The sequence below is a fragment of the Salvelinus fontinalis genome, chromosome 37 (genome assembly GCF_029448725.1).
Source record: "Salvelinus fontinalis isolate EN_2023a chromosome 37, ASM2944872v1, whole genome shotgun sequence".
NCBI lineage: Eukaryota > Metazoa > Chordata > Actinopteri > Salmoniformes > Salmonidae > Salvelinus > Salvelinus fontinalis.
Window position 1 is genome coordinate 17,318,952 of NC_074701.1, and position 13,478 is coordinate 17,332,429.

The 13,478-nt window shown below is 44.8% G+C and overlaps 1 protein-coding gene across 1 annotated transcript in view; it reads right to left on the bottom strand.

Annotated features, from left to right (window-relative positions):
- LOC129836275 (collagen alpha-1(XIII) chain-like) overlaps window positions 1-13,478 on the bottom strand; it is a 107,701-nt gene that overhangs the window by 20,100 nt on the left and 74,123 nt on the right. Inside the window, exons 12-21 of the mRNA XM_055902213.1 lie at window positions 12,385-12,411; window positions 12,220-12,246; window positions 12,030-12,056; window positions 9,865-9,930; window positions 8,009-8,101; window positions 7,814-7,855; window positions 7,718-7,735; window positions 7,037-7,063; window positions 6,507-6,542; window positions 5,084-5,110 (exon numbers count right to left, since the gene is read on the bottom strand). Coding sequence (XP_055758188.1) covers window positions 5,084-5,110; window positions 6,507-6,542; window positions 7,037-7,063; window positions 7,718-7,735; window positions 7,814-7,855; window positions 8,009-8,101; window positions 9,865-9,930; window positions 12,030-12,056; window positions 12,220-12,246; window positions 12,385-12,411 — 390 coding nt within the window. The remainder of the gene's footprint in view (window positions 1-5,083; window positions 5,111-6,506; window positions 6,543-7,036; window positions 7,064-7,717; window positions 7,736-7,813; window positions 7,856-8,008; window positions 8,102-9,864; window positions 9,931-12,029; window positions 12,057-12,219; window positions 12,247-12,384; window positions 12,412-13,478) is intronic.

Consider the following 13,478-nt stretch of genomic DNA (forward strand, 5'->3'; position numbering starts at 1 on the left):
TTTGTAGGCCTCCTTGCTTGCACACGCTTTTTCAGTTCTGCCCACACATTTTCTATAGGATTGAGGTCAGGGCTTTGTGATGGCCACTCCAATACTTTGACTTTGTTGTCCTTAAGCCATTTTGCCACAACTTTGGAAGTATGCTTGGGGTCATTGTACATTTGGAAGACCCATTTGCGACCAAGCTTTAACTTCCTGACTGATGTCTTGAGATGTTGCTTCAATATATTCACATAATTTTCTTGCCTCATGATGCCATCTATTTTGTGAAGTGCACCAGTCCCTCCTGCAGCAAAGCACCCACACAACATGATGCTGCCACCCCCGTGCTTCACGGTTGGGATGGTGTTCTTCAGCTTGCAAGCCTTCCCCATTTTCCTCCAAACATAACGATGGTCATTATGGCCAAACAGCTCCATTTTTGTTTCATCAGACCAAAGGATATTTCTCCAAAAAGTACGATCTTTGTCTCCATGTGCAGTTGCAAACCGTAGTCTGGCTTTTTTATGGCGGTTTTGGAGCAGTGGCTTCTTCCTTGCTGAGCGGCTTTTCAGGTTATGTCAATATAGGACTCGTTTTACTGTGGATATAGACACTTTTGTACTTGTTTCCTCCAGCATCTTCACAAGGTCCTTTGCTATTGTTCTGGGATTGATTTGCACTTTTCGCACCAAAGTATGTTCATCTCTAGGAGACAGAATGCGTCTCCTTCCTGAGCGGTATGCCGGCTGCGTGGTCCCATGGTGTTTATATTTGCATGCTTTTTTTTGTACAGATGAACGTGGTACCTTCAGGCGTTTGGAAATGGCTCCCAAGGATGAACCAGACTTGTGGAGGTCTACAATAATTTTTCGGACGTCTTGGCTGATTTCTTTAGATTTTCCCATGATGTCAAGCAAAGAGGCACTGAATTTGAAGGTAGACCTTGAAATACATCCACAGGTACACTTCCAATTGACTCAAATGATGTCAATTAGCCTATCAGAAGCTTCTAAAGCCATGACATAATTTTCTGTAAACTTCTGACCCCCTGGAATTGTGATACAGTGAATTATAAGTGAAATAATCTGTCTGTAAACTATTTTTGGGGAAATTATTTGTGTCATGCACAAAGTAGATGTCCTAACCGACTTGCCAAAACTATAGTTTGTTAATTAACAAGACATTTGTGGAGTGGTTGAAAAACGAGTTTTAATGACTTCAAACTAAGTGTATGTAAACTTCCGACTTCAACTGTATATAAGGTATTCTCAAAAGTATTCATAGATCAACCAGTCTGGGGAGGAACAGTCTGGAGGGAGGAAGATACTGGAGTGACCCAATTATTTCATCTCAGATACACTGTCTGGTTTAGGACAAGGGTCAAAGGTCAGGGGCTACTTTCACATGGTGGACTACCTTCAACACTTGTTTCCCAGGCATTCCTGGCATACCAAAGTCCTTCTAAGAGATCACATTGATTATCAATAACTACAGTCACAGCAGTCAAACGAGATGCGGGACAACACACAAAAGCAGTACATGTGTTAGGGTTGACGAAACACACTGAAGCTCAAATGAAACATACTAATTGGAAGCACATCAACCAAACAAAACATGCTTATTTGTTTGCCATGTCATGTTTTAAAATAATGAAAACAAATTATCAATGTCCATGACCAAGATCCTTAAGAATAAACCGGATTTCATAAACAAATAAGAACAGAGACACAGGGAGGAGTGATAGAACGTCCCTGGCGGAGACAGCAAAGGCGGCAGTCTGACTCCTAAGGGTCTGACAAAGGGGCAGGTGGCATCGCCCAACTTGGCAACCCCTAAACTCCTCTCCCCCTCCTGACCGACAGACACACAGCAAGTGCATTTCTGCTGGAGCCTCTGACAGGTGCTGTGGTTAGGGCTCACCATGGAGGGAGGGTGAGGGTGGTACGTTGTAGACTGCTGACTGTACTGGAGCCAGAGCCCGGCCCTGCAGCCACAGCCTGCCCAGCTGCCCCATGAATGCTTTCACACCAACCTGTCAGGGGATCGAAACATGGGGATAGAGTGTCCGTCCGTTTCTGGGAAGATGAAAGCGCCGGGCGGGCCTCCTGTCCAGAACCCTGAGCAGGGTGGGATCAGGGCAGGTGAGCGGTGACGGCTCTAATCACATGGAGGGGCCCTCAGGGCCCCCCAGCAAACACAGCACAGAAACAGGAAGCTTTGATCTCCTGCTTCTCCAATCAGCTCACACCATTCGTCCTATCTACTTAGCTATCCCTTCCCGTCACCGTCACTCCCCACCCCCTGGTTCTATTTTCACACCGGTGTGTGTGTATGATACTCTATGGGCGTAATCTGTCGACTGACATGCCTGCTGCTTGATTTATCAATACGCTAATCTCTTCATTGAAACGACGCGGACATGGCCTTTCCAGTTCAGAGGAAATGCCCTGAGGGTAACAGGGGAATGGATTCATTCAAAACAAAATGTAATGATCCCTCTGATACACCAGTAAAGAGGGCGTAAACAGTGTGAGATACTGTAAGATCGCCTTAAAATGGCCACTGCAGCTACAAGCACTGCCAGAGTGGATCTGAGGCAAGTGAAAGGAATAATAGCACTAGGTAGGTGAATAGAGAGGCCTACTTTCTGTCTTCCTCTCAGTTCTAATGTGCTTTCCAGCTGTGTTGGTCTAGGGCTCTCTGATTTCGAGGGAGAGTGAGGGTAGAGGAAGGGAAGAGCCCCATCCAGTCAATCAGACAGACACAGACAGTCTGTGTCTGAAACGCTAGGCTTGGCAAAGCCTACATCCCCTAACACCTCTTCCCCCTCTGTGTTCTTAGCACCACTGTCACCTTATCCTGTCTCTGGGTCTCTGTCGTCTGCTTACCCTGACAGGAGCGGCTCAGAGTGCCCACACAGCTCTGACCTAAGGGAGAAATGAAAAGCCGGCTTTTCTAACAGTCTAACAGGCTCATTAAATCAACCGGCACTCCAGACCGGGGGAGAGACATCCGTCATTACAGGGCTAATGGCGAACCACTGTACAGTAATGGTGAGCTAGCCATTATGAAGGCGGAGCAGAGGAGAGCAGAGGAGGAGGTCTATGGCTGTCCTGTCTACTTCCTCTATGTCTAGCCTGGCGTCTGTAGCCTGGCGTCTGTAGCCTGGCGTCTGTAGCCTGGCGTCTGTAGCCTGGCGTCGGTAGCCTGGCGTCTGTAGCCTGGCGTCTGTAGCCTGGCGTCTGTAGCCTGGCGTCTGTAGCCTGGCGTCTGTAGCCTGGCGTCTGTAGCCTGGCGTCTGTAGCCTGCTGAGTGAGGGCCTTGAGAGATATATAGCTCGGTCAGACTTGTGGTCGGCACCATGTGGACATTAACGATGATGGCCCATGCCACAAACCTTAACCTGTTCTTTTTATTACAATCTGGTTGTACAATACAGTAAGCCTGATCCAACATTGTGAGTACAAATATAGAACAAAGTTCCCCTGGGCAGAGGCAAACCCCATATCCTAAGGTTAATCTAGTGCAGCTTTGAAATGTTTGCCTGCAAAAGCACTTTCTCTTTAGTATAAAACAAATCAAGCCATTCCTCTCACAACCCCACTGTTGCTGTGGATACCGTGTCTCTGCTAAAAGCACCCTTCCTTGAAGTGTTTTTCCCTCTCTTTCCCAATCTCTCCATCTGTGGAGTCTAATGGGGGAAACACACGCCGTCTGCTACTGCTATGTCGGGCATCTCGGGACGAGGAAGCGGGAATGTTCACCATGGAAACGGGTTGGACTTAAAGTACGGCAGGAAGCTGATAGGTAAGAAAACAAGTGGCGGTACTACATCAGTCGGTCACGTCACATAGAGGCCAGTGTCTATGAGAGACTGAGTCAAAGGACTGAGAAGGCCTGGGGGCCACATGTGTTCAAATCCCATAGGGGAATGGCTGGATGAGAGCAGCCCAGTTTTTGTTGTTGAAGCATTGAGGTCTGTAGCAATGGGCAAAACAGACGCATTTCTTCTGGAAGGCTCCTTCCACCCAACATGTGGCGCCTTCTCTGACAAGGCGTTTTTCATTCTAGGATTGTTTGGTCTGTTTCTTTGATTGCACGACATGATGTATAAGATCAATCATCCGATGCACATTTGCCCACATATTGTGATGACTGAAATAAACGTTTGCCTTCTGATTTAAGAAAGCATCAATGGTAAGATAATTTAAAGACGATTTGCAATTTCAACAGCACAAACTCTATTAGGGTAAGTATCTTAAACAAGCAATAACAAACTCAAGTCAGACATCCAGAGTGATCAAATTCTCTTTAAAGTGCTTGCATTCGATATCTTGCCATGCGAGGTGATATTGACGAAAATAACTTCTCAAGATGCCACACTCCACATATGGCTTCCATTATACTGTACCTTTCCTCCTATCTCCCCTATGAGACCTGTCTTCCCTTCATCTCCCTACAGTGTGGATGGTGACATCGTCAGAAGGAAGACATGGGCAAAGCAATCATGCTATTTCAAATAGAGGAAATCAAAAGACAACCAATGGTACCAAGGGAAATAAGTATTCCACTCATCAGCATCTAAGCCTCTGGGATCTGAGGCCTGTCATGGTGGTCCCTTGACTGAAGGGGGAGGTGAATATTCCACCCGACTAACCAGGAGGGAATTACACAGGACAAGGCCGCGCCACTTGAGCTTTTTGAACTGGGATGATATCTCGACCAGACTCAGGAACCAGCCCAGGATTTGTCTATGTCTACAGATAAAGACTCCCGGTTTACATTAGATATTAACAACTTGTCTGCTGCACACCCACACCACATGTTTTCACTGGGAGGTTCCTCTCCTATGAGGCTTTTCGTGAGATAATTCAACCCATTCATGAAAATATATTAACGGACCAAAGCCAGTGGTGTGTGGTCTCCGGGGTGCATTTGTGCTTCAGCAGGTGTCGGCTAAACAATAAGCTGCCAGAACTCCCACATTGTGTTTTTGACAGTCCGAGAAATTCACACTGAGCCTGTGAGACACCATTGCTCATACTACCTATCTAACCAACAACACACAGAGAGAGAGGGTGAGATATAATAAGGCTCTTACCTTCAGCCCTAGGTCTCCCTTCAGTCCCTACGGAAGGAGAGAGAGCGACACAGATAAACACAAAACTGTTACATATTATAAATGATTCCTTTGATTTCTCCTTCTGCCTCTGTAAATGTAGTTGCACTCCTGTAGAATACCACCAGATGGTGCAAAACACTCTGAAAGCAGTGGACTTGTGAACAAACGTTTGTTGCAGCTACAGAAAGGTATTGGACCTACGTAAGAACAGGGTGCAGTGGGGACATGGGAGAGTTTGTATTTCAATGCCTTCACATTTCAGTACCTCAAACACCTCGCAACATCTAAAGTGCAATACTAACTTTCAAAGGGGTGAAATTCTCCTCATAAGAACATGGACATGACCTTAGTCTTGGTCGTCCTCCGGGTAACCTACTGTAGGGTTGACCAACCTCCTCATACACCGGACCGAGCTTTTTGAGGCTCTGTCATGGGAAAACAGTGAGATTGAGGAAAGCTGGAGTTTACAAGGCTATAACATAACCAGGAGCTTGGAGCTGTAGGTTCTTCCAGAGTTCCTCAAAATAGGGGTCAAACACAAGTCCTTAAATGGCAATTGTCATACAGAAATATCTATTTTACAAACTCACCCAGTTTGTATCAAACTTCCAATATCTCACTTGAGGTAGTGTACTAATGACTTTGAGCATGGATCATAGAGGGGCTGTGGTTTGCTGACAGCCAAACAGTTTGACATTGCCCAGATGGCTAAGACGTTTAACCTGCTCTAGAGGCTCGTGTGGATGTGACCCCGTTTTGTTGGTGGATGTGAGAGCCATGCAGGCTGTCTCTCTCTCCCTCAATCCCTCTTTTTTTCTTTCTCCCCCCCCTCTCCCCTCTCTCTCTGTGCAGTCACACTGTGTGCTGGCTGAGCACAGCTCAGTGAAGGGCAGAGGCTGTGAGAGTGAGCCCTCCAGAGGAAGTCCATTAAGCCATGGAAAAGTGGAGAAGGACAGGCACGTGGAGAGTTTAAAAGGCACGGCTCTCTCTGACCCCCACAGTACTTCAAAGCCAAGGGTAGCTACGACAGCAGCCCAGTGGGAGAGAGTGTGCGTGTGTTTGTGTGAGAAGAATGCTCCCTTGACCAATGATGGTATGAGACTGTGTCCATCCCTGGATTTCCTATACAGTATAGTATAATACTAAAGGTAATTGTGAGAGCAGAGGAAGAAAGAGCCCATGTTTAGTGGGGAGAAAGGCTACAGTTGGGCCTGGGTATGTCAAAAGAATTAACTGTGAGTAGTGTAAGCGCTTAATACAAAACCTGGGCTATTTCAGTGATGCAGGAAGTACACTGAGGTACAGGAATGGTAGCATGCTGATTTCTGGTCCTGCTGATAGTGTGGTCAGTGGAACACGTGAAATGAGACTGATCAACAGGTAATAATGTTCATAAAAATACCTTGGGGCCTTCAGGACCAGCAGCGCCAACATCACCCTATGGAAGAAAGACACAGAAGTCAAATGGAGAGACACAGAATGAGAAAGAAGAGGGTGAAAATGAATGAATGAAAAGGTAACCAGATGCAGAACTGCAGACAACAGCAAGACAGATAGGTCACAATGATTTGTACAATTCACCTTTCAGCAACTGGATTTCCTGTGACTTCTGCTAGAGAACACAGCCCATTGGCGATTGGCACATTCATTGTATGAATGTAGCCATTATGACAAGCAGCAAACAGAGTGTTTTTTAATCAAGTCGTGGGATGATTAAAGGAAATATCTTCCTTCTGGTTGTGCCTTAATCCCTGCAGGTGCTTGATAATAAATACAAAAGAATTCCACTACTAAAGGAAAAATAGACAGTCCTTACTTTTCCTCTATCGTGAAATACCTTTAAATCATGCAAGGCACAATTTGTGAGTTTCTAGAGACCACAAATTCCAATTGAACTATGTGTTTAAGCTAAAATTGAGATCCAAAACCTACCTTTATTCCTGGCATGCCTGGCTCACCCTAAAATGACAAAAAGGTTCATATAAAGTCACTGTAACAAACAGCACATGTATAGTAGACACGCCTCCTCTTTCATTACATGGATGGGTCAACAAAAGAGTAGGCACTACTCTTTTGTTGACCCATCCATGTAATGAAAGAGGAGGCGTCAATTTGGGGAGTTCAAAGACTGGTTACAACCAGATGGCCATATCTTGCCACAGTCCAGTTGAGGGAAAGTATTCCTTGTTGTGACAGCCAATCAAAAGATACAGTGCACACTTCTTTCAACCTCTGGCTGTGATATGAACTTGGTTTAGTTTTTTTATGGAGAAATTGGTTGGGCGAGCTGCTTTAAAAAAAGCCCTTCCTGTCTGTTTCCATGCTTCACAATCTAAATTCCCCATTCTTAATAATCCATGGCAATAAACAGGAGAAATGTAGTCCTCTAGTCCAATAGCAACACAGAGAACACGAATACACACCCTGTAGGCTTCCCAACATGAACATCAGATACAGAATGACTGGAAGCTACACGTGACAATCAAGAGATATGGGCCAATCACGGACCATTTGCGTTTCATACGTGCAGCTATAAGTAGTGGTAATACGTGTCCATTTGTATGTAGTTTATGTATAAGGGTGTTGATTATGGAGAATAAAAATGACGTTTACCTTCATCCCTGGTAGGAGCTGGAGAAAATGGGAAAGGATGTCAATACCAAATTTCCATTAGGAAAATACATAGCAAGAGGCATAAACCAAACTCACCCTTGGATCTTTTCCAGGTTTTCCTGGTTCACCGGGTTTACCCTACATCAGATTAAGCAAAAATATACATCACCGATACAATCATTTTCTGGCCAAACACTCATAGCATTTCCACTTCCATGGCCATAGCCTTTGCCTCAATACAGTCACTGGTCCAGTCCTGATGGTGGTGGTCAGCTGGCTGAGGGGACTCACCGGTGGTCCACTTGCACCGTTCAGTCCGGGGGTCCCTGAGGTCCCTGGGGGGCCGGGAGGTCCTGGTGGGCCCTGAGCTCCAGGCTCACCCTGCTGAGAGACCTACAGTTACCATCTGCTACGTGATGCTAGGCCATGCCAACACAACACATCAAAGCACTCCACATACTGGGAGTTTTATGGCGGGAAATATTAGCAAGACTCTAGACTTATAGGGTGTTTCTTTTCATTAAGCGCCATGTTTGGAGAGAATACCACTTTGAAATCAAATTAGGATATATTTGTGTTTTTGTGTGCTTCAAATCGTTTATCCTGTCAAAACCAGTTTGTGTTTTCAACAGTACCAACTCATTGAAATAAAAAAGGCACAAGCTGTCTTTTCTGTAGCATCTTACGATCTCTAAGTGACGTGTTAACTTCAAGGCACCAAAAGCGCCAACTGATCTCTCTTTAGTGTCACTCTGAGGAAACTCAACTGTGAGCCAGGGGAATTAACTAACACAAAATAGAAGACTAAACAAAATCAAGATGAACATATTTACGAGGAACAGATACGAAGAGGAAAGAGGCCTACACCTCAACTAACCATGTCTTGATATTCCAATGTCTAGACATGGTTTTACGATCCCATTGATTATGTCTCAAACATCTACTTTCTTTATTTGACCAATATACTTTTTTAGAAATGTATTTATTGTCTTACACACTAAGACCATATCTCTCAATATCTCCAAGGTCATTTACGTTTTATACAAGGGACTGTCTAGATATGACATTAAAAAAATACGCAAACATATTATTTATTACTGTACATGTCGCTTAACTTTAGAAACTTCATAATACACAATATTGGCCTTGAATTTAAACACTTCCTAATCACTGTGGAGTAGTCTACACCGTGTTTACAAGGAGCACATCTTTGGCTCAAGCTGAGCTTCTGTGACCAGTCCTGACATCAAGGCTCAGATAACCCAGAACACATCCATCAACAATAAATCCATATTTGATCAATTCCATGCAGGACGGATGTGTCTAGCTATGATTTATGACCCAGGTGTACTTCCATTAAATTAACACATTCCGTTATGCTGATTCCAGGGGCTCATTTTAAAAAGCAGAGCCAATTCTGCCTGGGTCTGAGTGGTATTTCCCCTCTACGTCTTTAGTGTTGGATCTACCACAGTGTGTAGCATTGTCTCCAAACAAGGTATTCCATCCTGGCACAGAGAGACTGCACACCGGGGGAAACAAGATGGAGGAGAGATGCCAACAGAGGTCCACCTGTGCCAGGGGCCCTCTTTCTAACAGAACAGGCTGGGCTCTGGGCACAGGAAGGGACACTGAGGTCCTTTCAGAGGATTGGAGACTCACTTCCGCCCAGAAAAATGACTTTTATTTCCTGTTCTTTTCATTTCTTTGATAAGGTTAGGAAGATCATAGAAGCTAGGCTTTTTATGTTTGCCCCCCCCCCCCCAAAAAAAAACCCACAGAAAAGCAGGATTTGTTGGACCAAGTAACTAGCCAAGTTGGGATTTTTTTTACATTTCATTCACCTTAATGGAATTTAAATTGGCCTTGAAGCCTGGGGCATTTACATAATCCACTTCATATACCCTCTATGGTCACGAATATGCTCAAAGTAAATAGTATTGATTTGTTTATTTTTGTGATTCCAACTGTATCTACCAAGTGTATCTCGGACACTATCCTTGTCCTCTTATCACAGAATTCAGGTTTTAGACAACCAGGTGCCATAGAGGGTTAACAGAGGATTACAGGGGGTTTGGCGGAGGTCGACGGCGGTTGGCATCCAGAGAAAGGCAGAAAGGGGCCGGTAGGGACAGAGAGAAATGTACCTTGAGGCGCTTTAGGATTAGAGGGTTTATTTGGGGCATGTTGCGCACGGTGATGGGCAACATCTGCTGAGGTCACAAAGCACAGGTGGCCAGCGGTGTAAGAAAGTCACAGGGCAACAAGTTCCCCGGGAGGCCAGGGAAAGGAAACAGGGCAGAATGAGAAGGGGAGGGGGGTTTGGGAAGGGAAGAAGAAGGAGAGAAATAGAAACAAAACATGAGCGTGAACAGCAAGAAAATGGCAAGGCAGGGAGTGAGGAGCTGGAAGAGAAAGAGAGAAGTAACGAAGTAACAACAGTGCAAATTAGGGGCCAGGAGTTGGTGTCAAAAGGGAGTGTTGATGTGCCTCGATGGTCAGATTGGATACTGATACCACGATATACACTACCTTACTTCAGGTCAAATACTGTACAACTTGGTAATTGATCAGATAAAATGCTGCCAGTTTAAGCAATAAGCAGCCCCATTGGGTGTTTGTATAAGAGCAGCAGTTTAGTTATTTAGACATCAATCTCCCAGATCAACTGTACTCCTGCCCCCTGTCCTGTTGTAGCTGAGTGGAGATCAGGTAGGATTCAGTCTTGCCACAAAGAGTACAGACTTACTGTGGCCAATCCTCCAACACAGGGCTGTACAATACGTCGCTTCTGTTGAGATTCACCAGTATTATCAAGTACAGCTTTAAAGAGGGATACAATACGTGCGGTCCCATACTTTCTCCATTCAAATATAGCAGAACCTGATCTGTACAACTTGACTACTTTTAACAGAGAGTATATATTTCCAACTTGATGGACGGCATATTTCGTTTTTTTTTTTAAAGTTGTCCCCACCTTTTTAATATCAAAATCACCATATTATCTGAAGTTGCCAAAGCAATGTTTCCGTGTCAAAGACGTTTGAAACTAAATTTAACATCGATCAAGAAAAATGATATGCTGAGGTATCAGTGAGGAAATATGTACAATATGTGATTATTGATAGGTAGAGACAGGGACCATTGCAGGAGCTATCCACCATACACACCCACATGCCGTAAGTTGCACCACCTTAAATTTCCCCCCAAAATAGATGTAAAATGGCGGCACGACTGGGACACAGTTTTGGGGTCACCCACAAACGTCAGAGCCTGACTGGAAATTACCGCAGCCCTGGTATTCACCCGAAGATCCTGTACAAAGAGGCCTTACACCCACATGGGCCACACACCCACATATAATAACTGTTGATATCTACGTCTCACTCCTAAAAACACCCCGTCCCCCCCGTCCCCCCCGTCCCCCCCGTCCCCCTGTAGGGCAAGGAGGACCTAAGTGGAACAACCCGCTGGCAGGGACCTCCCATGCAGTGTGTGTGCCGGGGGCCCCCGAGACGTTTATGAAAACAATCCAATGCACGCACAGTATGGCGGGGCACCAGCACAGGTTGAAGGTTTTAAACAACCCCAAATGCTCTGACCTTCTCCCTCTCAACTACACATTCTCTGCTATACTTGTTTATTTAGCCTAAACACATTGCAGAGTATATCAAATAAGCATTCTTTTCCACATGCTTTGAGTTGTTGTCATGAGCTCTTTGATTCTTACAGTATGCTTTACTGGGGAAACGAGAGACTTTACAGAAGGCATTAACATAATGGGAGGTTGAATTACATTGGAAATGGACTTAGCTATCTGAACAATCCCTGAGCACACAGGAGAGTATTTTTCTTGGCACCCCCACACATAGACCTTTATCACGTAGTGTGTGCTCCAGCAGGCTACCAGTAATTGCCTCGTTTTCCCTCAAACAGCCAAGCCCCTGAGAGAAGGCCTGATTTGCATAATGGGGCTGCCTTCCTCTAACAGTATGTGCTGCCCATCAGACTCATTTGTCTTGCCTCTTTTTTTTGTACACACTCTGCCATTACAGTGCAGACCCCACAATTAACTTTGTTTATGTCTGTACCTGTGAAGAGAACAATGTTATTTGCTACAGAGAACACATCACAGAGACTCCAACTCTGCATACAATTCCATTTTAGCACCATCCACTGCGGTGCTACGGTAAGCGATCGCTGAGGGGCAATTCTTCCAGCAACAACATGATTACAGTTTAGTATGGTCATCTAGAGTCACTCTATAAACATTCCATGGTATACATGAATTAATATGAGATGATTCATTTACCCTGTGACTGTAGTCTCCACATACACCCTAGAGAGAGAGATGGATACTGAGTTAGAGAGTCCCCATTCAAATGAAAAACTTTGTCATTTTGTAATAAACACTTTTATGTTGGCTGACATTCATTTATACCACTAACATTATGGGTGAATATAGCTCTCGCAGCTTCAGAAAATGTCACTGAAAAACTCACCTTTTCCCCTTTCTGACCAGATTCACCCTAGTAGGTAAACAGAGGTGAAGAAGGAGAGAGGAATGAGTGAAGAGAACAGATCATTGTGAAGAGAGACAGACACATTAATCAACTAATGTCAAATAACAGAGAAGCTGTCAAAACCTGAAAGGAAAAAAAACTTACTGGAACTCCTTTGGGACCACGTTGACCCTAAAAAGTAATAAACAGTATGTCAATCAACAGATTAAAACCATGTAAAAAATATAATGTTATCAAACTGTCAACATTTTATAAGTGCAACCTTTCATTTCACTGTACAATGCATGTGATAAAAGAGGATAAATGGACACGAGGAGAATTCAACTAGATCCAACAGGCACACCAACCAAAGGGCTGCACCAACCACTTGTCATAGCCTGCTCTGCTCCGTTTGACTACACATCAAGGCCTGGGGAGAGCTGTCTAACATCTGTCAGTGGCGCAGAACTAGTTGATAAATGAACCCAGGGAAAGTGCACAGTTGGACACATCAAGCACACTCCATGACCGTGACCCTGGCGCATAGGAGTTCCATAAAGGCATTGTGGAGACTGGAAGGACATAATTTATGCATTTAACAGACTGGCCTTCGGTACCCTTTAAAATATTGTTTGACAGTTTTTGGGAGTGTGGGAGGAGAGGAAAAGTAGCTAATTAAATTAACATTAATCAACATTGAACATTATCCAACCACTTGGAACCGGACAGGCATGCCATTTGTGTTGGCCTAGGCCGGCTCCCTGCATGTGAGCTTCTGTAGGAAGGCAGCACTCCAAACACGCTCCGAGCGAAAGACAGCCGACGTGAATAACCCCTAATAAAACAAAGCCCCCTCATGATAACTCTCCAAGTCCAACAAAGAGTAATGGATTTCTAACAGAGACACAAAGGCCCCTAAAACCGGCAGCTGGCCTGATAAAAGCCAGACCGCTGGCCTGGAGGACCAGACGTAGAAACAGCTTCCAAGGGCACCACAACCATCGTCCAAGAAGAATATATTCTTTAGGTGAACTGGTTTTTACCTCCATTTAAAAATGAGATTGGAGAGAAAGGTGATCAATAAAAGTGTGATTCAACCTCCAAGAGGAGATGTGTCCAGCGGTCACAGGGCTGGAGGTGAAGGGGTACAGGACGTTCAACAGTCATTGTGTCTCATTCAGAATCCTCACAGAGAGCTCCACAGGATTCATGTGGGCCTATAACGATGTCAGAGTAATGGGATAAATCTTCTGTATCCC